Genomic DNA, 27,673 nt, shown 5'->3' on the forward strand with positions numbered 1-27,673 from the left:
AACATGCGATTTTTGTGCTCACAATTGAGTTAAGAGGTCTGTTTCAATTCTGACTTCATTCTGTCTAATCTTTATAGAACTATATTCACGTGAAGACTCAGAGCTATAATCGCTGCTGAAGGCAAGGTGGTGATTTTGCGGGGTGAATACTTTCGTAACTGAGAAATGTTAGCCTTCCATTTTAAAAAGCTTGTCCTTAAATAAAAAGTATTTTGGCATTATAAATCTGTTATTGAAGGGATACACATATATTTCCATTCATTTAAGTTTTAAGGTGTATAGGGATAAAATGTGAGAAAGGGAGATGAATACTTTCTGAAGGCACTGTGCTGGTGTCTGCTGAAAGTGCATGGGTGCATGAAAAGATGCCTAATCATTACATCAGGTAGATTTTTTTTTAAATGTCGCCTTCCTGTTTTTGCACATCTTAATCTTTATGCCCATCACAGAATGTGTGCAAAATGTCTAATTCTTGTTAAAGGCAAACTTCTCTTCTTTATTTACCGAATTATCACATCATCTCAGCTTTTAAAGAATATTATTATTTTATTGTTGCCACAGATTATTACAGTACTGTGTCTTAGGAAGCCAGGAAGTTGGGTGTTTAAACATTTAAACAGTACATGTTATTCAGAGAATTAATGTATTCTGTACACAGGTTTTGTGTAAGATATTATAACTTTTGTCTTTTGATAAGTATATAAAATTGCACAATAAATATGTTTTCAACATACATCATAATACCACTCATTCTTCCTTGGTTTTGCTATGCTATGATGTGAAGAAATTTCAGATAATTATGACCTTTCAAACAAGTTGCATCTGTCAGCAAAATAGCACTCTTTGAAAAGAGGGAATGGCCAACAGCAAAACTAGGAAAAATAAATAAACAGTTGGAAAGATTAATTACTTTCTTCAGTTAAAAGAAAATCAGTCTATGTATTTGTCCATTGGCTATTGTGTGAATAATTCTGTGCGCAATGACTTATTTCCATTGGCCTGAGTTCATCAAGTTAGATTGTTTGATCATTTTCTATGACCATTTTCTATGACCAAACTTTTGATGATATTGTGACACTTTACTTGACAGAACAATAAAGTATTTTAGTTTTGTATCTCATGAGGAATTTCGCAATAACACTTCCTCTCCGTGCAAGAAAGATTTGCTTACTGTGCAAAGCTGTAGCTGTTCTTCTTATTGTTGTGTTGTGTTATGTTTTGTACTGTCTGCTGCAACCCCTTGGCCAGGCCTTGAAAAAAAGATCCTTACCCCGGTGAGACTTAAGAAAAGGATAAATAAACCAGTAAACAATTAATCAGGAGAGAGCTGTCGCAGCATCTGATTGCAAAATGGGTAGGGAAATGGTTACCACACTTTGAGGTTGCTGGAAGATAAGCCATTTGTCATTTCCCCACATGTGAAAGGAAGTTCACAGTGACAAGGGTAAAAATAAATGTTCCCCAATTGGAAGTGGGGATCATGCATTTACACTCTCAATGAGAGTTAGTCATTGCAAATTAATGTGGGAATTGAACGTTGAGCATTAAATTTATCTTTAAAAAAACAGACAAAGAAAAAAGGAGTCGACCAATAAACAACATACAATATAATGGGATGTGTGCTCTTTATGGCTGTTCCGAAACTGTTAAGAGCTTATCGGAGTGTTCCCTCTGTATTTCTGTTGAATCCGGTATGTGTTTCTGATAATGTGAAGCTACCTTTAAAGTGTCCATTGATGAGGTCATATTGAAGTTTAAGCGTTCTTAGTTGTGATCAAATATGCCAGGGAGACACCTCCCATTGATCATGATGGTCAGTTGAGAGCTGGTGCACTGTCATGAAGTAAGGTGGGGGAGTCGTTCCTGAAGTCCTCATCTACTGAGAGAAAGACAAAAATGGGAGCGTGGAAGGGGAGGAAAATGGGGAGATGAGGTGAGAGAAAGAAAGAGAGTTGAAGTAGTCAGAAGATACATTATACAGCAAACTGGTGGCTTTCAGAATAATATTTTTGACAGTGGCATTGTGACATTCCATAATAATCATTCTTGGTTCATTACCCATCCATCCATCCATTTTCTAAATTGTTTATCTGTCTTCTGCCTATGTTCTGATGTCCAGTTCTAGTTTGTTTGCCTGGCTAATATATTCAGTGATCCAGGTCTGGTTAATAGGTCAAGGTACGGTTTGGTTTTTCAGTTTTTCAGTATTTTGATCGGCATGTTGATGCTTTACTGCGCTCTGGCTCATTATTTTTCTAAATGAGGTCTGGCAACAAATGGGGTCTCCGGATATATACAACCTGTCTTAAGGGTAAATGATTACAGTGATTAGGGTGTAACTGAATTTTTAATTATTGGTTGAATTCCAGATTATGATTATATATTAGGGCCCCTTGGGAAAGAAAAGTTTGCACTGGCCATTCAGTTGACTGGAACTTTTGATTAGGAAGAATTTGGTCCCTCTTGTGTTGGAGTTTTATGTGCGTTTGTTAAGTCCTCATGGGAATGTTGTGTTTAATTTTATGATTCAGTGATTTCTGTCCTACGTCTGTTTTCTGGGGTCCACTGTTGGTTTGTAGGCCCAATATTTCTAGTACCACAAGTTCTTGGTGAAGGAAATGAGCTACTAAGTATGTTCCTGTTTCCCTAGTATTTTAATGTTGTATATGTGTTGTGTCGGATTAGGTTCAACATTAGGGTATGGGTAAGGGTTTGACTATGGGTTTGGTTTAGGTTTAAGATTTGGTTTAGGTTTTGGTTTAGGATTAGGTTTTGGATTTTGAGTGTAGAAAAGCCCACCAATAAGAGATGCATGCAGCTGGGTGTTGACAATGATGGAGCTTTCCTCTCCCTCCTCCTCTTCATCTGGCTCCTCGTCCTCCTCATCCTCGCCCCAGTCTGCGATATTGCCAGGAGGGATGCACTGCTCCAGGAAGAGGTCCTCTTCATCCTGGAAGTCCATGTCCTCAGGCGGCCAGCGCAGCTCTCCACTCTCCACCTCGCTCACGTCTGTGGGCTCCACCACGATGGAGGGCAGGCGCTCTTTCTCCGGCGGGCAGCCCAGCGAGTCCTCCGTCCCCACCTCCACCTCCACCGGGTCGGGGAAAATCTGCAGGAGAGAGAGGGAGGTGGAGAAGGTCAGTGGGGAGGGTTTGAATAGAATGAGAGGGAAAAGTCATACGAGAAAGGGAGACGAGAGTGAAATATGTAAATGGAAGAATATATGACAGAGGAAATGTTGAGTGGAAAATGAGGGAGGACTGTGAGAAATATGTGTTCAAACAAGAGAGGAGGGGTAAAGGTGTGAGATGAAGAGGGAGATATGTAAGAGAGAGAAAAGGAGGAGAAACAAAGGTAGGGTCAGACTGTTTGAGTTGAATCAAGTTGCATTGAATAAAATTCAATTGAACTGGACTGAGTTCACGTTAAGCTGGATAGAGATGATTTGAATTGAGTTTATTTTGATTTGATTTGATTTGATTTGCGTTGCGTTGCGTTGCGTTGCGTTGCGTTGAGTTGTTGAGCTGACTTGAGTTGTCTGAAAAAGTGGCTGCTGTGGTTGAGTTGTTCTCTGACTAAGTGGCGATATTGGCCCGCAGGCAGCAGGATGCTGGATGCGGGGGCATTGCTGTACCTGGAAGGGCAGTCTGTCCCCTTTCCTGTCCTCTGCAGGCACCTCCATGACTGAGTCCTGGAGCCCGACCACCTCCATCACTCTGAAAGACAGAGAAGTGTGGAGACAGGGTTAGAGATACAGTACACAAGAGTGTGCAATAGAGCACTGTACAATGCAAATGCATACACACTCACACATGCACCCACCCACGCACACCACACATACATGCACACTCACATGCACACAAAAAACTACACACTACATATATATACACACATAAAGCACTGTACTCTGTGTACAAATGTGCATGTACCACACAGGGGTACATACCCAACCACTCACCCTCGCCTGACCCAGCAAGACTCACTCCACTATGTGTGTGTGTGTGCGCGTGGATACTTCCCCATATAAGCACCCTATAGCCAGATTGAACTGTGTATGGTAATCAAGAAGAGCTCAATAATATTTGAAGATTGAACTGTATGTGGTAATCAAAAAGAGCTCAATAATATTAGAACTGGATTACACTAGGATTAATTTTCATTAGCGTCAGATGTGCTTGTGTGTGTTTGTGTTTGTGCGTGTGTGTGTGTGTGTGTACACGTGTGCGTGCATGTGTGAGCACTAACATATCTGCATGCATGTGTGTGTGTGTGTGCATGTGCGAGTGCTAATGTATCTGCATGTATGAATGTAAGTATGTGTGTGTGTGTGTGTGTGCGTGTGTGTGCTTAATGTTTGTGTTTGTTTAACAAATCTGTTTATGTCGGGGGGGATTAGTGGCAGTGAATGGCAGCTCCTCCTCCCGCTCCCTTTCCAGCCAAAGTTCCCACAATCCCATAAAAGCTTCTGTGATGCGCTGGGAGAAACGTGCCACTGGCCGTGTCTCTCCACCGGGGGAGCTTATGGCCACGTTCCTGCGTAACTCCCTTTTTCCCCATCGCTATCGCGTCCGTCAGGTTGCTTCTGCGACGGTCAGAAGCGCTTCAGGACGCAAAGCTTTAGCGTGTATGTGTTAGCGGAGTTTAAAAGCATCTGAAGGACAGTTTGAAATTAAATGCGCTTCCTTGGCACAGCTCCAGTGCTGCTTCCCCGCCACTCCCAGTAATCCTGAACCACAAGGCACAGACTTCAGAGACGGGACAGATGCTGCCCACCTGTCGAGCAGCAGCTCAAGGCCACCGCACAGCGCTGTCTCTCTCTCTCTCTTCGATTAGAGAGTCTTGGGCCCAAACTCAAGATCACTGTGTCAGCTGTTACAGTGAAATTTCCTTTAATGTTCCATGACCAGGAGAGGTAGGCTTACCTATCCTATTATCTCTCCCAGTAAGCTTCTTACCAAGCTAACCAGGTCACTCCTGCAAGGACCGCACTGACTTCACACTCGCTCCAGGACGTTCATGACAGGTCCAGCTGCCACAGAACTTCACTGCAACTATTAGCTCGGTCACAGTGAACGGAAATGCAGCATGTTATCTTTTTTTTAGCAAGTACCCTACCCTCCCAATCAAACCACATCACAACTAGGTCAATAGTTTTAGATCATGCTCACACAAGATTCATAATATATATACACATGCACACACCTACACAAACAAAAATATACTCACATACATGCACACACCAGTATATACTCACATACACACACAACTATATATCACATACACACCAACAGCAATATACGGACGTACACACATACACACATGAACACACACGGCAATATACTCACATAGATGCACATACACACACACACCAAAACCTTCACATGCATACACAAGCATATGCACACACAGACACACCATTGCACTACCATACACACACACACAAACACACACACGCACACGCTTCTTGCTACATATAAACCACTTCCTGCAAATTCCACAGTCATTGCAGTTCAACTGTTATTTTTAAACATGGTTACGTTTTTTCCAGTGTGAAGTATTTTCGCTTGTAAGGGGTTTTGAAGCAGGGTGTTTATTCAATAAAACCGCACAGCCCAGCAACATATTCCTGTCATCAGCCTTTCAAGACTAAATACAATCCAAACACCCTCTTCAATGAATATCTCATGTATCTTTCTATATGACCATATCATTTTCAAGTATGGAGACAGATTCACATTGAAGAAACCAAGGTCGAGCGTCGTTACATTAAAATTCTCAACTCCCAGTCCAGTAGATCTCAACAACAAGCCTGTTATATCTGAAATCTCCCCACACCCCCATTTTCAAGATGTCATATTTTACATTTATCAGATTCATGACCTTTGTGATACCCCTCTAAAATGTTAACTGTAGAGAGTATTCCACACCCTAAACCTCACCCTAACCTTAACCCTAATCTAACCCTCACCTGCTACCACATGGACTTGAGCATGTCAGCACTCGACAAGGTGAGACCCCACAGAAAAAATATAACGACATCTTATTTACATATATACATATAGTATGTATAAGGAAGGGAACCTTAGGTAGATTTCCAGGACAGGGGTTGTTTTGAAGGCGATACTGATGCGGTAGGTGAGAGGAAACTGGTTGCGCACCTACACACTGTTTCCCTGCGACAACCCACGTGGAAATCGCCAGAACTCTGGCCCAGCGGTCAACCAATCCCACATCAGCTTTTCACAGTGGCTGATGTGTGAGTCACTCGCACACACTTCACTAGCGGTGTTAACGCTGCTCTTTTATTGTAAACAAAATGCTGAGTTGCAGAGATGGCTTCAATGGCCCCGTTCAGAATGACCATCGCCCCACACCAGCCAGAAAACCCTCCCATAGATCTCAGGGGGGTGTCACCTGAACCCTGCAGATTACCTCCCCTGCTGGACCCCATCAGCAGGGTGATTAACCTGATCTGATTCCACTAAAGCAGAGAAGTAAATGAACGGCATGTTAAAACACGGTTAACAGTGTCATCTGCTCAGAATAAGGGCATATGATGAGATGGGAAGAAGAGGCATCTTGTGCAGCTCACTTCATCCTGTACACCACTATAATTCCCTGCCCCCACCCCCCCCCCAATCCATGTTACAGACATCAAGTTCTATCGTCTCCCAGACCACTGCACATACATATACACATACAAAATGCACTAACACGCTCTTACACACACTCAAACACCGAAACACAGCCATACACACACACACACGTTCACACAGGCAGTCTCTCAACTCCACCTGTTTTTCAGTGGATAGAAGCTTCCCTGTCACCTCAGGTGAGGGCTTACCCATCGCTGGCAGGACAGCCGTCTTCGTGTGCCACTCTGGGCAGCAGTGGGGGGGGGCGTGGGGGGCGCTGGCAGGGAGTGGCAGGTGCCCACGCAGCAGTCACCCTCAGCCGGCCCCGCGGGGGGGCAGCTCGTCTCCAGGGCGATAGAAGCGTGGGGTGCTGGAGCGTTTGAGCCGCTGTTCTCGAGGGGGCGGGGGAAAGAGGGGTGGGGCAGGGGGGGTGGGGTGTCGTCCTCCTGGCAGTGGACAGCAAACTTCTTCCGTTGCTGAGGAAGCGCAGGGATCCACAATTCCACAGAGTTCCTGAGCACTTCTCCTGCCTGATTCCCAGCCAGCTCTCCTCCCTCCCTGAATCCCTCTCTTTCTCTCTCTCTCTCTCGCTCTTTCTCCCTCTCCCTCTCCCTCCCTCTCTCTCTCTTTCTCTCTCTCTCTTGCTGGCAGCTTTGCAGAGCAACAGGATTAAAGCCTCTTTCAATTACAGCAGCCGGGGTGAGTGATGTCAGCTGACCCCATCCGCCACGCGGCCGGAGCAGGCAGCGGATGGCACCGGGGTGGGGTGGGGGGGGGGGGGTGTGGCGGGTGGATGGGCAGAGTCAGGGTCGGAGGCATTGGGGTGCAGCACAGGTGATGGCAGTCATGCCACACGCATGTTCTAACCGCCGTAGCGATGAGGCGAGGGTTCACTACCTGAGCACGACTGGGCCTGCTCCCCTTCACTGACACTGTTCCGCACGTTCATTAGCGCTGTCACTGACGTCACAGAGGATTTTGGACAAATCAGGGAATTAGCCTGTGGATAAAGGCCTTAGAAGCTGAGCAGGTGGGGGTCGGGGTTTGAGGGGGGGTTTGGGGGAAGGATATATTTAGCAGCAGAGGCAGGGCACGGTAGTGCAGGCTTGTCAACACAGCCACAGCACCTAGTTCAGCAGTAATCCCAACACCGGAACAATCTATTGTAACTGCTAGCCTCCACCTCTGTACGTTAGCTGCTCTGGATAAGAGCATCTGCCAAGTTATTGTGGTGTAAATGTAATGTCACTAGTGTGAATCATACTTGTGATACACATACAAACCTACTAGCACGATTGTAGAAACTGTAAAAAGGTTTCAAATTTACTGTCCTTCAAAGAAAGATTAATGTCTCTCATTCAGCTTAAACCATGTCCGTATGTGTACTTATGTATCAATCAAAATCAACAAATTAATAAATCAAATAAAATATTCTTATTTGGAACGCTTTGAGATAATGACAAGATTGCAAAACAATCTAGATTGTTATAATATGCAAAAAGGAAATTACGAATTGGCAGAATATCTCTCCACTATCAGAGATATGAAGCCAAATCCTTACTAAATACAGAAGTGATCACACCCTGCCCATTGAAACAGGAAGGAACAAAAAAACCTTTGCCCCAAACAGGAAAGAACATGTAATGACTGTGAAACAGGAGAGGTTGAGACAGAAATATACTCCCTTCTACACTGCAATGAATATGTAAATATACAGAAATTTGCAAGTTCTTCGAAAAAATAAAATAATACTTCCAAATTTTGCCAGAGAGAGATAGAGAGAGACTTTGACTTTTAAAAAACCCTTTATTTAACATAACTTTAAACAAAGGGCATTATAAATAAAAAATAGAGAAACAACCCATATCGATGACCTTATATCCCACCCAATTGAGCTACCCCCAAACAACACCAACCCCCATACCACCTACAACATAACCAGAACATTAAAAAAGCAAGAAAGAAAAAACAAAAACAAAAAAACAAATTTTGCCAGAGAGAGTGTGTATGTGTGTGTGTGTGTGTGTGAAATGAAAAGCCATTCCAAAACTGATCATGAGAGGGCGCCAGAGCAGTGCTGTACAGTTCTCCTGCCTGGGGACTCACTGCCCAGTTAGGGAGCAAATGCATTTCCCTAATCTACTCCACATAGCAAAATTCACCACTCAACAGCTGGGTTAACCAAAGTCCAAACTGGTGTTCATTGTAACCAGTGAAACAAGATATATGAAACAAGTGCAGAGTTTGGTTCTATAGGGGGTTGCACGTTTGATTCTCTGCTGAGGCACTACCCTTGTAGCCGTAAACTAGGTTCCAAATTGCTTTAGAAAATATCCAGCTAGTGTTAATGGAATGTAATATGCAATGGATATGTAAGGAATGTAAGCTGCTGCTCTGGATGAAGGTGTGTGCTTTATGCCTTAATTTAACATCATTTGACTGGTGTTAATGTCACTGAAAAGTGTTCTTTTATGCACATCATTTTTCCGGGTGTATCTCACCACCCGTCTAAGCCCCTCCCGGCACTCGGCACCGGGACCCGACCTGCAGTTTGGGGGCCGCTGAGAGAAAGACGGCGATGGGGGCGGGGGCAGAGCGGGCACCCGCGGCTCTGTGCAGCTGCACACTGGTGTTCAGCGACGGGCGGCGGGGCCAGACAGAGCCTCATTGTTCCCGAGGTGGGGGTCAGCTGACCGCCACATCGTTCCGCCCACCCGTAGCCGTGACCGCTGTGGCGCATTAATGGTGTCCTCTGAAGCCTCACATTTCGCATGGTGGAAAAACTTTCAGAAACCCGCTATCAACATGTTTACATATTATGACACGTTTGAGGTGTTATCAGCTTATGAGAGCGGACGTTTCGGTTGTGGTTACGCAAGATAAAAAGGAAATTAAGCATACAGTCTTCTGTTCACGGTTTTTATTATCCGCCCTGTGCTCTACATTCTGCACACTGAACACTGCACACTATGTACTGCACACTGTACACTGCTCTACACAGGCCCTGCAGGGCAGAGAGGGTTTCAAACATGCCGGTGTTCTCTCCTGCAGGGCATAAAGGGTTATTAAAAACGCTGGTGTTCTCTGCTGGAAGAACTGTGCCCCCCTTACCCTTTAAAAGCATTCTTCTGTCAGCTGCTTTGCCTCAGGGAAACACACACACATATATACACACACACACGCACACACACACACACGCACAAGCACTGGTACACACACACATAACCGCACACATACCCGTGTGCGTACATTCACATGCACACATAGAAACACACGCACACACATATGCGTACACACACGCACACATCCACCTGTCCATACAATCATGCGTCCATACAATCAAGCAGACTTTCACGTAGGCACTCACATGCACACGTGCACCTACACAGGAACACATGCATGCACATGCACACACATTTTATGGAACAAATTTCCTAGGGGAAGATCTTATCATCGGAAAGCCTGCGTCTTTTGGGAGAGACTTACAGGGTAGGGGTAGGTGCATAAATAGATAGACTAAAAATGGAGGGGGGGGGGAGCTGGACCTGTTGCTGGATGTGTTTCTAAACAAACAGAAAGTGGGAGCAGGAGTGGGAGGGGTGTGGTACTGTATCTGCTCAAAAAGGAAAAAAGAAAGGAGGAGGACATTTGGGAGGAGGGAAAGAGGGAGAGAGAGGCAGAAAAGAGATGGACATGATGTAGACAGAAACAACACTATATATATAAAGGAGAAAGAAAGAGAAAAAGCAGTGTGATTACAAGTGCGTATCTGCAAAAGGAAGCCAGGAGAGAGTGGACAGACAAACGAGTGCTGGGGAAGCAGAGGAAAAGAGCTGGGAACAGAGGAAGAGACACAGGCAGGACGGGAGAAGAAGGGAGACCGGAATTAGAGAAAGGAAAGGAGAGAGAGAGCATGAGAGAGAGAGAGAGAGAGAGAGAGAGAGAGAGGGAGAGAGGGAGGGAGAGAGCGTGAGACAGCTGCAATAAAGAACAAGTAACAAGTGGAGTCAGTTGAACAGAGAGACAGAGAGAGAGAGAGAGAGAGAGAGAGACCAAAAAAGGACTGAAGCCAGAGCAGACTTGACAGACGCTGAAGAGGAAAAGCAGGAAAAGTGAGGAAAAGAGAGCAAACGAGTGGGAAAGAGAGAGAGAGAAAGGAGGAGAGCGGTCCATGTTCTACTGTCAGCTGGATAGGCAAAGAGGGAAAGAGAGAGAGGAAGAGAGTGACAGAGGCAGAGTAAAGAAAAAAGCCAGAAAGGCCGAAGCACAGCCGAAAGTGAACCGGAGAGAGAGAGCGACAGTGCGACAGAGCAGAGGGAGGTAGAGCGGGCGGGGGAGCGGGACGGCCGGTGAGGGCACGATGCGGACCCTGCGGAGCTGCTGAGGCCGGCGCTGGGGTGGGCCACATGTCGACGGGCACTGACCCGCGGGAGCTGGCCCTGCCGGGCACGGGGACGCACGGGCCAGTGGGGCTGCAGACGCTGCTGGACCTGCTGGTGGGCGTGTACCAGGAGTTCCTGTCCTCACCCTTCACCAGGGAGAAGTTCGTCTCGGGCTTCCTCAAGTGGGGTCAGTGCTGCGGCTCTCAGTTCAGTGATGTGTTATAGGACCACCAGAGCAGCATTGGCAAAGCGTATGCGTAACATGTACGGTAGGAAGTGTTACACATTTACCTGTTCCACAATACAGAAGATAACATAATTATGGCAATGGCATTAGAATAATAAATAAAAATTAACAATGACAATAATAATAATAATAATAATCATAATAATCATAATCATAATCATAATAAATGAATTAATAAAAGTTCAGATAAATAAAATGAATAACAACTATCCACACATTTGGAACCACAAGTTACACCATTGTACTGTTTGAATTGTTTCACGCACTGCTTTGCATTATATTCAGTTTATGTTTTCCATTTTTTAGCAGAGGCGTAATGCGCTTCCTATGAGTCGAAGTGCACAGGTCCAAAATTAACACTCTGTTCAGCCCAATGCTTCTTTTAATTGTGCCATTAACAAATTCCACAAACCTGAGAGCGAGAGAAGAATTGAAAAAAGGGTAACTAACAGTGATGATCCGCTGTTACAGCGTGTCACCTGTCCACTCAGTCACTCTCACACAGATGGCTGTGTGTTTCGTGTCATACTGTAACTTTGATAGACAAGTGACACCGGTGAAGTTTCTAATGGTGGTGTAGTGCTGCTCTTGCAATGGAGTTAAGTATTACCCATGGGGCTGTACTTCTTATTTTATATAATGCATCTATTTCCCACCTTACTTCCCTACTGCAGAAAATGATTTGGAAACTAAATGGGAGTGTGTACATTCATCATCATGGATGGAAAAACATTCCAATGTGAGGTCTTGAGTTGGTGAAGTAAGATATTCAGAGATGGAAATCTTGCACATTCTTTTTGTGGGATGAAATACTGCACTTTTTCTCATGTCTCAGGGCTAATTCAAAATTGACTAATTGCTCCATCTGTCAGATAAGATGTTAAATATCTGTCAGAGAGCAGTCATATCTTTCATAAGATGCGATAAGGACAGAGTCCAGGTGGTAGGTCATTTCACTATTTGACATATTGTGATGGAAACTTTCATATAGCTTGTCCTTAGTTTCCTGTGAAATAGCTTGGGTATTTCCATGTAACAATACTGATATGACACAAAAACTAATGCTAAAACAGAAAATAGCAATGGAACAACAAGAAAGAAGTAGGCATTCTGTATTTTCCTGTTGTGAGATTTTAAGTTCTGCTGAAAAAAGGTATAGCAAATGTTTCCATGGAAATTGCCTTCTTATGAAACCAGGAAGGAAACAAAGTATGAAAATGGTGTGAAATACATTTTCCTCCCCAGAATCTGTAAATCAGAACTGAGTTATGCTCAGTAGCACATATGCGTACTTGGGGTGTGCGCACACATGTGTATCTATATATGCATGTGTGTGTGTGTGTGTGTGTGTGTGTGTTTATATGTGTTGGCAGATGATTAGACGGACATATGGACAAAGGACACAGCTGCAGGCTGCAGGCAGCAGGCAAGGTCATGAAAGCGAACACCACACAAATCCAGTGTGAGCTGTGTGGATATTTCTGAGAGTGTCAGTCTGTGGGTCCCACAATTCCTAGGCCACGCATCAATCCCACAGTGCATCTGTCCTGAGGTGCTGAGAGCCCGGTGTGTGTGTGTGTGTGTGTGTGTGTGTGTGTGTGTGTGTGTGAGAGTGTGTGTGCGTGAGAACAGTAGCAGAGGGGCAAGTTGACAGAGGCATCTTCTCCCTCCATTGTGAGGTGTGCCTTTCAGTACATTAATATTATTGAAACGGTGGAGATATTGAGTTTCAAACATCACTGACCTACGCAAACAGACACAGAGCAATAATATATGCCTTTCGTTATTTATTTTCTGTTCAGACCTTGCAACTTCCATGGGTTACAGGGCTACAGAGCTACAAGCTGACATTACACTCATTCCTTAGCATATCCAGACAACTGGAGCCTTCCTGGCACAATGTTCAGCTGTGTAGAGGAGGAGCAGGTGAGACCCTGTGACTCAGTGACCCTGCCCTCTTACAGCTAGGGCAAACTGTGAGATTAGCTCTACTAGCTGGGGACCTTGGTCTTCAACTTAGCGAGCTCATCTTACTGCTAGCCCCTGCACTGCTGCGCCATGTGAATGTTCTCAGGTGTATGAGACTACCTCACTGTTAGCTCTAATTTTCTAATGTGAGGCCTTCTGGGACAAGGTTGGCCATCCATTGCCTTTCCCACTGCCACGAGGAAGGAAGACGTTAAACGTTTGCTTCCTGGCTCAGACAGGAAGTGCGTGTTTGGCCTTGGCAGAGAATGACTAGGACATCCACTTGGCTTGGGCCTCTCAGATTGATGTCTGCTGTCATTTTGCTCACAGATAAATGGGAGGATGGAGTTTGGTAGTGTGTACCTTTCAGCCTCCCCCTGCTTCTTTCTCTCAATCTCTTTTGTTCTCTCACTTTCTTTTTCTGTCTCTTCCTCCATATGACCCTGGCTGTTTTTGTCCGGCATCGTTTTTTCTCAGTGGAACATTGGCGGGGTTTCTCCTGTGATGAGTGGATATGTTTGGACCAAAGGCCCTGAGAGCCAACCTCTTACCGTGGGTCTCAATTTCCTTTTTTAAAATATATGAAGAACATGGCTGTAATAAAACATTTTGAGCCTGATTAAACAGAACAGAGGGGCGAAGCTGGGTTTTCACAACCAGGAGCGGCAGCTCTGGCCACGAAGGAGCATGTGCTTGGAGAGAAAGTTTGGCCCTGACTTTCCTCTGCTGAGATGGAGAATATCTTGGCCTCGTGCTTTTGGAGGGTGTTAGAGCTGGAAGCTGATGTGAGCAGCTCTGAGGGGCTGAGACTCTGGGTAATATCTGACGGGGTCTGTGCATCTGTGTGTATGTGTGTGTGTGTGTGTGGATGGGTGTGTGAGTGTGTGTGTGTGAGCGTGAGTGTGCATGTGTGTATGTGTGAGTGTGTGTATGTGTGTGTACATATGTGTGCATGTGTGTGCACGTCTGTGTGTGTGCGCACGCGCGTGTATGTGTGTGTGTGTGTGTGTGTGTGCGTATGTGTGCATGAATATGTGTGTGTGTCTGTGTGTGTGCATATATTGTGGAAGTGAGATGAGGCAGGGGAAGGGAAGCTCTTTCCCTGGTTCCTCTCAGCAGAGCGCATTTCCATGTATGAGCCTGGCCATCGAGCTGTTTGTTCGGCTGGCAGGCGCCCTGGCATCAGGCCACCAACGCGGGGATGGAATTAACAGGGCAAGCAGAGAGAGAACCACACCACCACATCAAGCTTTCTGCCACGTTACTGTCCTCCCTCCTGACAGAGGGCGTTGTTCGCATGGGAGCACCTTTTACACTGACCCCTGCAGACCAGCCATTACACCTGTTAGACCAAGTAGAGCACACACACACACACATACAGCACAGGCAAACACGCACACACATGAAGGAACGCATACATACATGTGCCCATATATTTACGCACACACAGACACACCAAAACCTGATGAGAAAAGCTGCAGAAAGAATCCCGTAGATTTTCAACCTGCCACTATGTAGTGTTAGCACACTGGACTATGGGCTAAAGGGTCCCACCTGAGGCACGTTAATGTTGTCACAGAAAACAATCTGTCTAACTGTTCACAAAACATGTGCAATGTGCACATTTCTGGTGAAACAAAATACGGTGCATAAAAGAGAAGAGAGCCGTCTTAGTTTCTGACCACAGCAGGACCATACAAGACGGTCCCACATCTCGTGTGCTGTGCCCTGTTGGCAGCGGTTGGGACCGGGGCTGGTCCAAACCGCCCAGAGGGCCTCGACAACAGCCAGGGCAAACTGTCACAAGACCATTAAGAAGAGCCAGGAATAACAGCAGGCCGGAGGAAAGGAGCCTCGCATAAACAAGTGCTTTCAGGGCAGGAAGACTCGCTGTTACAAGGGAATGTTTTGTTTTTATTGCAAAATGCCAGAGTGCTGAGTGGAGTGGTAGAGTGGTAGAGCAAATTTCTTTCCACAAAAACAGTTTACCCAGTTGACCTAGAAAGGGTCGGCATAATGCTGGAGGGAGAGGGAGGAATGGAGAGAGAGAGAGAGAGAGAGAGAGGAGAGAGGAACAGAGAGAAAGAGGGAAGGCAAGCAACATCTCAGCCCAAGAGACACAGAGTGACTCCTGGATATCTGTAATGGTAATGTTGACTGCAAATATAAGTGTAGCTGATCTGTATACATATATTGTAATATGTTCCTTTGTTTGTCTTACATTTCATTGGTTATGGGGAAATAATAGAATAACTATCAGTGATACAGTATGTGGTCTTAAAATGTTCCTTGGGCTGCTGGATGGCTAACCCTATTTGGGTACTGTCCTGGTGTGTGTATAGACCCCACAGTCTGATGTTGGATGGGACTGAGCCAGTGGTTACTGTGGCCAGCAGCCACCGCAGGGTGACATAAAAGTAAGTGGCTCTAGTGCAGTGGTCTCCAACCCTGGTCCTGGAGAGCTACAGGGTCTGCTGGTTTTCATAGTGACTCTGCACTTCATGAATCTATTAGAGCAGTTGATTGCACAGTTAACTCAACTCACCTGGTGTCGGGTCTCAATTAGGTGCTGATTTTAAGGTGAAAACAAAAACCAGCAGACCCTGTAGCTCTCCAGGACCAGGGTTGGACACCACTGCTCTAGCATCATCCAGGGATGGGAGGGTTTCAGTCAGTGCCTCATCGCACAGCAGCGACCCCTGCTGGTCATCCAGCCGCCCACGCATCCTCTTGTTCAGCCATTCGTGAAATGTCTTCCTGCAGCTCATGTCTACACAACTCTGGTGAGAGAGGGCAAGAATATTCACAGTCCTGGAATACTTGCATTAAAATATCTCAGCCTATTCTTAGCCTCTGCTCTTCTATTTCCCCTTTCTACCCACAAGCTGCTTTCAGAACTGATCTCCTCTTTGGCCTCATTTGTATTTCCCCCAGATGCGCGGGCTGCAACTTGGGAGAGAATTCCGGACATTCCCCCTGTCTAATACCCGCTCACAAATCCTGGAGTACCATAATTTGCTTGGTTTGTGGTTGCTCTTATCCATGGCAATTTAAAAAGCTCATTATGTACATATCTTCCATTTGTAACAGCTGGATCCCAACTGAAGTAATTCAAGATTAAGTGTTTTGGTTTAGAGAACAGCATTAATAGCTCACTTGGAATGTGACCTTGTAAACTTCTGGTTTCAGATTCAGTTCTCTAACCACTATGACCCATTTATTTATGGGAAAGACCCAATGAAGTGGTTGTTAAACATAAGCAAGTTAAATGGTTTGATGACTCAATGAGAGAGAGGTCTATTTTCAACAGCAGAGGCATACATTTAAAATACCCAAGAAAGCAAACAAGTGCCTATCTATTTACAGAGCATGTTCACACGATGAAAGAGTAACCTGTTACCCTCAGCAGTGTGATACATTTGGCACCATGGATAACAGAGGTCCCCATCTCCTTTCTCCTCTCCTCCAATCACAGCGGAGCCCCTGGTGAGACAGGTGAAGAAGATGCGAATACAGAAGGACGACTTTGACATCCTCAAGGTGATTGGCCGCGGAACCTTCAGTGAGGTGAGGAGGTGGGGCAGTACGGTCCTATATTCTTTCCTCCTGTCCATCCATGCATCGTGGCTCATACTTTGTTCGCCTTGGCCCCTCCCCTCACACCTGCAGGTTGCCGTGGCGCGCATGCGCAGCACGCAGCAGGTCTATGCCCTGAAGATCATGAACAAGTGGGACATGCTGAAACGGGGGGAGGTGAGAGATGGCCACGTCCGCACAGTCCAGTCCATGTCTGGGTTGTGTTCCAGATGAAAACATTTTGCAACCCTAATGGCATTTCCTCTAAAAACAGGTTCCTGATGGGCTGCACTATCCGCTGGTGTTTTGTGTTTCTGCAACTAAGTGATTATTTTAAGTCATTGATTGGCTATAAAGTCCACACACCTTGTGCGTGTGTGTGTGTGTGTGTGTGTTCCTCCACAGACAGCATGTTACCAGGAGGAGCGGGAGGTCCTGCTGAAGGGGGATCCACTCTGGATCACAAAGCTCCACTACGCCTTCCAGGATGACAACTACCTGGTAGATCGCCTATTCCCTGGGTGTCCCTTCATCTGCACCTCCTGTTAACTGCTCCTGCACCTCCCGCCTGCTGCTCCAGCACCTCCTGTCTGCTGCTCCTGCACCTCCCACCTGCTGCTCCAGCACTGCTCCTGCACCTCCCATCTGCTGCTCCTGCACCTGTTGTTTGCTGCTCCTGCACCTCCCACCTGCTGCTCCAGCACCTGCTGTCTGCTGCTCTTGCACCTTCCACCTGCTGCTCCTGCACTTCCCACCTGCTGCTTTAGCACCTGCTGTCTGCTGCTCCTGCACCTTCCGCCTGCTGCTCCAGCACCTCCTGTCTGCTGCTCCTGCACCTTCCACCTGATGCTCCTGCACATCCAGCTTGCTGCTACCAGCTGCTGCACCTCCCACCTGCTGCTCCTGCACCTCTCATACAAAATAACAAAATTAAAAACATACATATGGTGGCAAGCATCCTAGTGTGGTTTGCTTTAACACTAATATAAACTCTTTAGATGCTGGTAAAATTTGAGAATGCCCCAGAAGATTCCTGAGAATTTATCACTAACAAAGGTGTCATGAAACAAATCTTATTGAAAAACTTTTTAAAAATTTGTTTAGAATATTGATGAGAATCAATGTTCATTTTTAGCATCATTTTTAGAGCCAATTCTGATTGGATACATGTATTACATGATAATCCTTGAGTGATATTCTTCCCATTTTTCCACAAACAGCTCAAGGTTTCCTTACAGATAAGCAGTGTTTGACTTGGTGTGTGTTTAGTACTTCCTGGTATCCCACAATGCTCCACTCTGAGTTGTGAATGGTGGATGTTTATAACTGCACTGTGCTTAGCCCAGCTTTCCTCGTTGGACATGGAATGAATGATGTCATTAAAGTGATCTCCCTCACCTCAGTACCTGGTGATGGATTACTACGTTGGCGGAGACCTGCTTACGCTGCTTAGTAAATTTGGGGACCGCTTCCCTGAAGACATGGCTCACTTCTACCTGGCTGAGATGGTCATGGCCATCAACTCTATCCACAGACTGGGCTACGTACACAGGTAATCCCTACCACACAGGTAATCCTGCCACGCAGCTAATCCCTACTACACAGGTAATCCTGCCACACAGCTAATCCCTGCTACTCAGGTAATCCTGCCGCACAGCTAATCCCTACTACACAGGTAATCCTGCCACACAGGTAATCCCTGCAACATTGATTCTGTGAGCAAGTCGCCTGTTTGTTTCCTGTTTATAAAGTCAGTGGTAGTCATTAGACAGAGGATTGATTGTGTATTCACTGTGTGTAAAGATGGTGTGTTCTATCGTATTAAACGGGGGTTGACTGTTCTCTCGCCCTCCAGGGATATCAAGCCTGACAACATCCTGCTGACGGCCGGGGGCCACGTGCGGCTGGGGGACTTTGGGTCCTGCCTGAGACTGCAGAAGGACGGAATGGTGAGGGGGGGAGGCCCGGGGGGGGAGGCTTGGGGGAGACAGGCGGCGGGTGTGGTGCAGGGGACATCGTTTACCTCAGCGGTGACCATAACTTACTGACAATGACCAGCACTGATGAGTAATGAGAGGCATTGACTGCCACTTCGACCGCCACTGACCCACACTGACTGGTACTGAACAGCCGACTGCCACTCATACTGAAGAGCACAGAACAGGACTGACAATGGTGATGAGCGTTTGACAGTCAAGAGGACTTACCACAGTATCCGCAGAGACATATAAGCTACAGTACATTTGCGCACACCAATCATTCAGAGAGCTGACAGTTGCAGTTACTGAAATAATGGCCTGGGCTACATCAACGTTTGTCCTTCATTTAACACAGAAGTTAGATTTTTCTTCACGCAAAAAAAGAACCTGGTGTGATTAGCAAGTACAGTAATCAGCAAAGCTAATGTGCCAGCCTGTTTACGAAGAAAACAAGACCATGCTTACATGTATTCATAAACTGAAGGACAAATGTGGAGTGAATTGAGGCCAATGACTCATGGAGCATCAGACAGCTGCAGGGCTTGAGTCATGCAGACGTGTCAGCATGTGCTGGGATCGCTAGCGCGCGACTGGTGTATCGCTAACACTTGCCATTACACTTCTTGTGACGCATGCCTGTTGCTGCATCTCACCAGACAATAATAACAATCTAGTGTATCTATGAGACCTCACCAATGCATGACAGTTAGAGCTAAGAATGGGGGCTGCATTATCACTTTTCAAATAACTCTGTCATGGCGGGCAAGAGAAGACAGGTTGTTTTCATGCACACGGCATCACTTTAAAGATCTGTACGAAAGCTCCAGTCCTGCCCCTCTCTCCAGGTCTACTCGTCCCTGGCGGTGGGGACTCCAGACTACCTGTCCCCTGAGATCCTGCGGGCCGTAGAGGGGGGAGGGGGGTATGGCCTGGAGTGTGACTGGTGGGCGCTTGGCGTCTGCGCCTACGAGATGCTGTTCGGGACCACGCCCTTCTACGCAGAGTCTCTCACTGAGACCTATGCCAAAATCATCCACTTTCAGGTACAGGAGACAGACTGCTAGCACATATACCTGTGTATGCAGTCTTATTAATGCACAATCATTCATACTAGCCTGTGGATGTGTACACTGACACAGGCATACATGCTCATGGAGACATGTGTGTGCGTCTGTGTGTCTATGCATGTGCGTGTGTGTGTGTGTGTGTGTGTGTACGTGTGTGTGTGTGTGTGTATGTGTGTGTATATGTGCCTGTGTGTATATGTGTGTCTGTGTGTGTGTGTGCATATGTGTGTGTGTGTGTGTATATGTGCCTGTGTGTATATATGTGTGTGTGTGTGTGTGTGTGTGTGTGTGTGTGTGCGTGTGTGTGTGTGTGTGTGTGTGTGTGTGTAAGTGTATGTATATGTGTCTGTGTGTATATGTGTGTCTGTGTGTGTGTCTGTTTGTCTCAGGATCACTTTGAGCTCCCTCCCGCTGGCTCTGAGGTGTCTGCAGAGGCGCGCTCCCTCATGGCCGGCCTGATCTGTGAGCGGGAGGAGCGTCTGGGCTCCGGGGGCTTTGAGGACTTCGCTAACCACCCCTTCTTCTGTGGCCTGGACTGGGATTCCCTGCACCTCCTCCCCGGCCCCTTCCAGCCCGAGGTCTCCAACGCCACCGACACCTCCAACTTCGACGTGGTGGACGACTGCCTCAGCGACACGGTACTGACCGAGTGTCCTGCACACGTACACACAGACTGTGTGGAGCAGGCTGACTTACACATTCATCCATTTAACAGACACACGTATCCCAGGGCTGAGGCTCTGCACCAGAGATAACAGCCCTATTCCTGTGAGATGTGCGTGAGAGAGTGTAGGTGTGGATGTGGGTGAGAGAGTGTACAGTAGGTCTGGATGTGTGTGAGAGAGTGTAGGTGTGGATGTGTGTGACAGAATGTAGGTCTGGGTGTGAGTTAGAGAGTGTAGGTGTGGATGTGGGTGAGAGAGTGTACAGTAGGTCTGGATGTGTGTGAGAGAGTGTAGGTGTGGATGTGTGTGACAGAATGTAGGTCTGGATGTGAGTTAGAGAGTGTAGGTGTGGATGTGTGTGAGAGAGTGTAGGTGTGGATGTGTGTGACGGAATGTAGGTCTGGATGTGTGTTAGAGAGTGTGGGTGTGGATGTGTGTTAGAGAGTGTAGGTGTGGATGTGTGTGAGAGAGTGTAGGTGTGGATGTGTGTGACGGAATGTAGGTCTGGATGTGCGTGAGAGAGTGTAGGTGTGGATGTGTGTGAGAGAGTGTAGGTGTGGATGTGTGTGACGGAATGTAGGTCTGGATGTGTGTTAGAGAGTGTAGGTGTGGATGTGTGTGAGAGAGTGTAGGTGTGGATGTGCGTGATGGAATGTAGGTCTGGATGTGCGTGAGAGAGTGTAGGTGTGGATGTGTGTTAGAGAGTGTAGGTGTGGATGTGTGGGTGAGAGAGTGTAGGTGTGGATGTGTGTGACGGAATGTAGGTCTGGATGTGTGTTAGAGAGTGTAGGTGTGGATGTGTGTGAGAGAGTGTAGGTGTGGATGTGTGTGAGAGAGTGTAGGTGTGGATGTGTGTGAGAGAGTGTAGGTGTGGATGTGCGTGAGAGAGTGTAGGTGTGGATGTGTGTGAGAGAGTGTAGGTGTGGATGTGTGTGAGAGAGTGTAGGTGTGGATGTGCGTGAGAGAGTGTACAGTAGGTCTGGATGTGTGTGAGAGAGTGTAGGTGTGGATGTGCGTGAGAGAGTGTAGGTGTGGATGTGTGTGAGAGAGTGTACAGTAGGTCTGGATGTGTGTGAGAGAGTGCTGGTGCAGATGTGTGTGAGAGAGTGTAGGGGTGGATTTTGGGTGACAGAATGTAGGTCTGGATGTGTGTTAGAGAGTGTTGGTGTGGATGTGTGTGAGAGAGGGTAGGTTTGGATGTGGGTGAGAGAGTGTGTGGGTATGTGCATGTTTGTAAAGGTATGCATTTCTCCTGTAGGAGACGCTGTGTGATGTGATGGACAGGGTGCCTGTGGGGGTCCACCTGGCCTTTGTTGGCTTCTCCTACACAGCAACCAGGTAAACTTACCTATGCGTTCCCCTACGAACATACAATTCTGATACTGATTATTACACACCCTACTTCAGTTATCCTCTATCCTGGTCCTGGAGAGCCTCAGGTTCTGCTGGTGTTTGTTCTTAAACAACACTTAATTGATCAGTTAAAGCAGTTCGTTAAGTAGTTGACTTATCTCACCTGGTGTCTTATCCTGAAATGGTTGTTGATTTTAAGGTAGAAAACATGGCAGACCCTGTGACTACTCCTGGATTGTGGCTAAGGACCACTGTATTAGTTCATTTGCAGTGTGCCATTTTATTCATCCGTATATAAATGTTACATTCCTCCAGTGCATTGTGTATATGGGCATACCTGTCTGTCATGGACCCCACACTTTATCCCTCAGAGAAACAGGTGCTCAGGACCACAGCCATGACATCATGATGGAGATTGATAATCGACCAATGAGAGATTCCAAACGGCTACTGTTCCAAGAGAATCTGGTAGGTGGTTCTGCATATTACAGGACAGATTAAATAAGCATCTGCACGTATATGCACTCACAAAGACATGAACACACATAAACACAGAGTATTATGACTTGAAATATTATGGCATGAAATATTAAAACCATCATGAAGTACAATATCTGTTTGTGATACATCTGCTCTCAAAGAGTGTATGATTTACGTTTATACAAACACTCTTTCAGAATGAGGTATGGCAGCTCAGTGAGGACCTGCAGGCCACCCTGCCTGCCGTGCTGAAGCTCCCCCTAGAGCCGGGACAGGGTACTGCGGAATCTCCACACTGCGTGGATGAAACAATCCAGAGCTCTGCACACACTCTGGATCTAGACAGGTATCTGATTTCTCTAGGGCTGGGCGATTGTTTTTCTAGAAGAGTACCTGTCCCCGAAACCCGGAAGATTCTGCAACAGAATTTTGAAGACACTAGCCTGCTCTGTCCACACCCAAATATCATAGTCCTTTAATTCCTGTACTTTGTGGGCAATGGCATTTAACAGACTCATAGTAACAGTCAAGTAAGTTTTTTCAAGCCTATGAGAAATCATAACTGTTCTGTTGGAGGGATCTCTTGTGGTACAGGTTATAGTAAAATACAGTCTATTGCTCTCCTACTCGGCTTACTTCTGTCTGGACCGGTGGGGCAGTTAATCGTTGTAGCTAAGCGCTCTCGATTTGCATGCACACAACACTGTGTGAGTGTCTCCAAGTTCTAATCTTATCCCCTTAAACTGAAATATTTGCAGTTATATTGTCCTCCTCTTCAACGTGGAAGCTAATTTTAAAACCTGAAACACTTACATTGTTTATTGGTTGTTTCCTTTGTAAACACATTTTGTTTACATTTACATATTTCATAAATTGTGGAACAAATTTGACACTTGCAGACAAATATAAGGCTTGTATTCTTAACATGTCCCTGTTAGCACTATGAAAATTGTAAATATGTGTATTATACTAAAAAGCTGCATGCCTTATTACAGACCACAGATACAATGCCCTCGCCATTCAGACATGCTTCCATGGTCTTTCATTTTGAACAGTCAGCGCACTGCACCCCTCATTGGGGATTGCGTAGAGGTGTCAATCATTAACTGTTTTATTTAAGCGAGGTCACCAGCAGCAGGGTGGTCATTTTAGAGGCCTCGACATTAAAAAGCTTGGGGGACCCCAACAGTGCTTGAGATCGGATGGACTATGATGCGTGGGGGTCCAGTCTAGGATCGCACCGAGCAGGGTCTTATGTGTCTCCCCAGGAGACTGCGGGAGGCAGAGAGGAGGAACAGAGAGATAGAGGAAGAGATGGAGAGACTGAGGAAGGAGATAAAGACCCTGAGGGACATCAGGGAGACAGGCGAGTGCCCTCTTCTCTTCTCTGTCTCTGTCAGCCATGAAGGCAGAGTAAGGACTCTGGAACCCCAAAGTAAGTGTAGCTGTGTTTCATTATCTGCAGTTCATTGCAGTTCATCCCTGCCATGGCAAAAAGTATTTTTGCCATGGCAGGGAAAGCTGTTTGATTCATTTGCAGGAGTTGATGCTCCTTATTGTGGATCCATACAGCCTCAGTTTTCCTCTTACAACTTAAACTCTGAAATCGCTCCCTTAGGGGTTATAGAAATGTGTCACGTTTCCATGTTTAAATATGCTCAGAGCTTCTTGTAGTGTCTTGTAGACGTTCATTTATAGCATGCAAACATCAGTATTTATCAGCTATGTGTAGCAGTCACTCAAATGGGAACTACAGTACAGAATGCAGAGAATCCTGCAGTCCTTTTGCAATAGCACCCCCTAGTGGTTACAGATGCCACTTACTACATAGCATGTCCCAAAAGAGGTGTGTCCTTCAGGTCTTATTTAACCTCAAAGGCTAGAAAGCTAGTAACGTCCCAAAGTGGCCAAGGTGACATTTCAGACGCCCCAGAAGGCCTCGTGCATCCGCAGAGCAGTGCAAACACAAACCTCTCTGGGTGTGAAACGCTGCCCAGAGCGCAGCGATAAATACCCGGTCCCAGAATAGACCTGGCATGTTGGGGCATGGCTGTTCTGCTGCAAGTCAGCCTGCCTCAGAACAAAGTTTTTTAAAGAGGCAGAGATGGAAATTTCACCACTTCCTGCCATGAGGGCCGAGGGCAGAAACGTGCGCGGGGTGGACTCTGTCAGGTGGGGTGGACTCTGACAGGTGGGGTGGACTCTGTCAGGTGGGGTGGACTCTGTCAGGTGGGGTGGACTCTGACAGGTGGGGTGGACTCTGTCAGGTGGGGTGGACTCTGACAGGTGGGGTGGACTCTGTCAGGTGGGGTGGACTCTGACAGGTGGGGTGGACTCTGTCAGGTGGGGTGGACTCTGACAGGTGGGGTGGACTCTGTCAGGTGGGGTGGACTCTGACAGGTGGGGTGGACTCTGTCAGGTGGGGTGGACTCTGTCAGGTGGGGTGGACTCTGACAGGTGGGGTGGACTCTGTCAGGTGGGGTGGACTCTGACAGGTGGGGTGGATTCTGTCAGGTGGGGTAGACTCTGTTAGGTGGGGTGGACTCTGTCAGGTGGGGTGGACTCTGTTAGGTGGGGTGGATTCTGACAGGTGGGGTGGACTCTGTCAGGTGGGGTGGATTCTGACAGGTGGGGTGGACTCTGTCAGGTGGGGTGGACTCTGTTAGGTGGGGTGGACTCTGACAGGTGGGGTGGACTCTGTCAGGTGGGGTGGACTCTGACAGGTGGGGTGGACTCTGACAGGTGGGGTGGACTCTGTCAGGTGGGGTGGACTCTGACAGGTGGGGTGGACTCTGACAGGTGGGGTGGACTCTGTCAGGTGGGGTGGACTCTGTCAGGTGGGGTGGACTCTGACAGGTGGCATGATCACCGGCCAGCCTCAGCTGTGCGCACGACTGCAGACCACAAGCATTCATGGAGCAAAAGTGGCTCTCTCTGCCTCTCTCTTTCTCATTCTTTCCCTTTCTCGTACTTGCTCAACTGGCTGCCAGTTCTTTCTTTCCCACACATGCACACTCTTTCCCTCTCTCTCTTTATCTGAAATTATCATCAGTTCTCTCCCTCCTTCCTCTCTTTCTCCTTTCCAACGGATGGCTCGACTCCAGAAGTGTCCGCCCCACCCCCTCCGCAGTTGGTGCATGGTCACACCTCTCCCCCATTCCTGCGACTGCCACGCCCTAATTCTGATATGTTTATCCCCTTGACCACAGAGCTGAGTGTCTGCCTGCCACGCCCCTCTCTGCCTGCCCACCACCCGGACCCCACGGGGGACGTAAGCTGCCTTTTTTTCTGCCTCTCCTGTCTCTGCACACACCCTATGCCTTCCCAAAGGGCTGGGGGCCCCTGTGTTCCACACTAAAGACGTTGATACCTCTGCAGTGAAACCCAGCTGAGTCCTGATTGAAGGGTCGTGGAGACATAATCGCTCCCTCCCCGCTACAGGCCCCCACCCCCATCCCCATTTCTGCGCTATTGTCCCAGCACGCCCCTCACCTTCTCCGTCTCACCAACTCCATGTGTTCACAGGGAGCAACAGCGCCCCCTGCCTGCCATTACCCACTGGTCATCCCTCTTCTCCGTCACCTGCTGCTGTTCCACAGGGTAGGAGCCACCATTCACCCCACTAACACGATGAGCTTAACACGCCAAAGAGCGTAACACACCGACATACAGGAACACTGATACGCTGTTCAGCCAGTTATATGCTCAAATATTCACCCCACTCTAACAGTGAGCATAACGCACCATGGTGCACCCCAGATACGTGCAGGCACACTGACACCCTGTATACCCAGTTATGTGCTCAAACAGATGCAGACCCATTTTAAGTGCTCTCATACACTGATGTTATTGAACAAGTTATTTATTCACACACTCATATACAACCAATATCTATTGACACGTTAATAAACACACAAATACTTGAAATAAGAAGCGGCAGCAGAAGAAGTGATCGCAATGGTGTTTAACTGCACAAGCTCCCCCCACCTCTATCTTTCCCTCTCTCTCTCCCTCTCCATCTCCCTCTCTCCCTCTCTCTCTCCCTCTCTCTCTCTCTCTCTCTCTCTCCCTCTCTCTCTCTCTCTCTCCTCTCAGGTGCGCTGGCCCCAGGTGGTGTGTGAAGGTTACCTGCTGGTGTGTGCCGAGGGAGCAGAGCTGCAAGCCTGGAGCAGAAAGTGCTGTGCAGACCTGTCCTAATGTCCTGCTCTCCCCCCCAACCCGCACCAATGGACCTGTCCTAATGTCCTGCTCTCCCCACCAATCCGCACCGATGGACCTGTCCTAATGTCCTGCCCTCCCCCCAATCCGCACCAATGGACCTGTCCTAATGTCCTGCTCTCCCTCCCAACCCGCACCAATGGACCTGTCCTAATGTCCTGCTCTCCCCCCCAACCCGCACCAATGGACCTGTCCTAATGTCCTGCTCTCCCCCTCAACCCGCACCAATGGACCTGTCCTAATGTCCTGCTCTCCCCCTCAACCCGCACCAATGGACCTGTCCTAATGTCCTGCTCTCCCCCCCAATCCGCACCAATGGACCTGTCCTAATGTCCTGCTCTCCCCCTCAACCCGCACCAATGGACCTGTCCTAATGTCCTGCTCTCCCCCTCAACCCGCACCAATGGACCTGTCCTAATGTCCTGCTCTCCCCCCCAACCCGCACCAATGGACCTGTCCTAATGTCCTGCTCTCCCCACCAATCCGCACCGATGGACCTGTCCTAATGTCCTGCCCTCCCCACAACCCGCACCAATGGACCTGTCCTAATGTCCTGCCCTCCCCACAACCCGCACCAATGGACCTGTCCTAATGTCCTGCCCTCCCCACAACCCGCACCAATGGACCTGTCCTAATGTCCTGCCCTCCCCACAACCCGCACCAATGGACCTGTCCTAATGTCCTGCTCTCCCCCTCAACCCGCACCAATGGACCTGTCCTAATGTCCTGCTCTCCCCCCCAATCCGCACAAATGGACCTGTCCTAATGTCCTGCTCTCCCCCTCAACCCGCACCAATGGACCTGTCCTAATGTCCTGCTCTCCCCCCCAACCCGCACTAATGGACCTGTCCTAATGTCCTGCTCTCCCCCTCAACCCGCACCAATGGACTTGTCCTAATGTCCTGCTCTCCCCCCTGACCCACATCAGTGGACCTGTCTTAATGCTCTGACCTGAGGATGGTGTGATTTTGGGACACACAGACACGTGCAGCACAGGGCAGGACAGCACAGCTCCCTCATTCAGCACAGAAGGCCATAGGCTTTCTGGAAGGTTCTCAGGAGGGACCAGAGAGACTGAGTAGCAGCGCTGGGCATCGGAGAGT

General features: G+C 47.5%; 2 protein-coding genes across 3 annotated transcripts; one reads left to right on the plus strand and one right to left on the minus strand.

Moving 5' to 3' along the window:
* Position 1: 1 nt before the first annotated feature.
* Positions 2 to 7,360, minus strand: lbhl (LBH regulator of WNT signaling pathway, like). The gene is made up of 4 exons (XM_035384390.1): positions 6,845 to 7,360; positions 3,635 to 3,716; positions 2,800 to 3,109; positions 2 to 1,876 (listed from the first exon to the last, which is right to left on the minus strand). The coding sequence occupies exons 2-4, from the start codon at positions 3,710 to 3,712 to the stop codon at positions 1,815 to 1,817; spliced, it is 450 nt and encodes a 149-aa protein (XP_035240281.1). The 5' UTR covers positions 3,713 to 3,716; positions 6,845 to 7,360; the 3' UTR covers positions 2 to 1,814.
* A 353-nt stretch (positions 7,361 to 7,713) lies between these two features.
* LOC118210427 (myotonin-protein kinase-like) lies at positions 7,714 to 27,148 on the plus strand. 2 transcript variants are annotated; one of them, XM_035386614.1, is made up of 16 exons: positions 7,714 to 11,204; positions 16,708 to 16,799; positions 16,902 to 16,985; positions 17,214 to 17,309; positions 18,212 to 18,360; positions 18,664 to 18,757; positions 19,633 to 19,830; positions 20,244 to 20,492; positions 21,778 to 21,857; positions 22,244 to 22,340; positions 22,550 to 22,698; positions 23,621 to 23,718; positions 25,562 to 25,623; positions 25,878 to 25,952; positions 26,448 to 26,550; positions 26,682 to 27,148. In XM_035386614.1, the coding sequence occupies exons 1-15, from the start codon at positions 11,042 to 11,044 to the stop codon at positions 26,547 to 26,549; spliced, it is 1,788 nt and encodes a 595-aa protein (XP_035242505.1). In that variant the 5' UTR covers positions 7,714 to 11,041; the 3' UTR covers position 26,550; positions 26,682 to 27,148. The 2 variants fall into 2 exon arrangements, with proteins under 2 accessions (XP_035242505.1, XP_035242504.1); XM_035386613.1 differs by having other exon boundaries at positions 26,448 to 27,148.
* The last annotated feature ends 525 nt before the right edge of the window (positions 27,149 to 27,673 follow it).

This window comes from Anguilla anguilla, chromosome 12 (assembly GCF_013347855.1).
Source record: "Anguilla anguilla isolate fAngAng1 chromosome 12, fAngAng1.pri, whole genome shotgun sequence".
NCBI classification, from domain to species: Eukaryota; Metazoa; Chordata; class Actinopteri; order Anguilliformes; family Anguillidae; genus Anguilla; species Anguilla anguilla.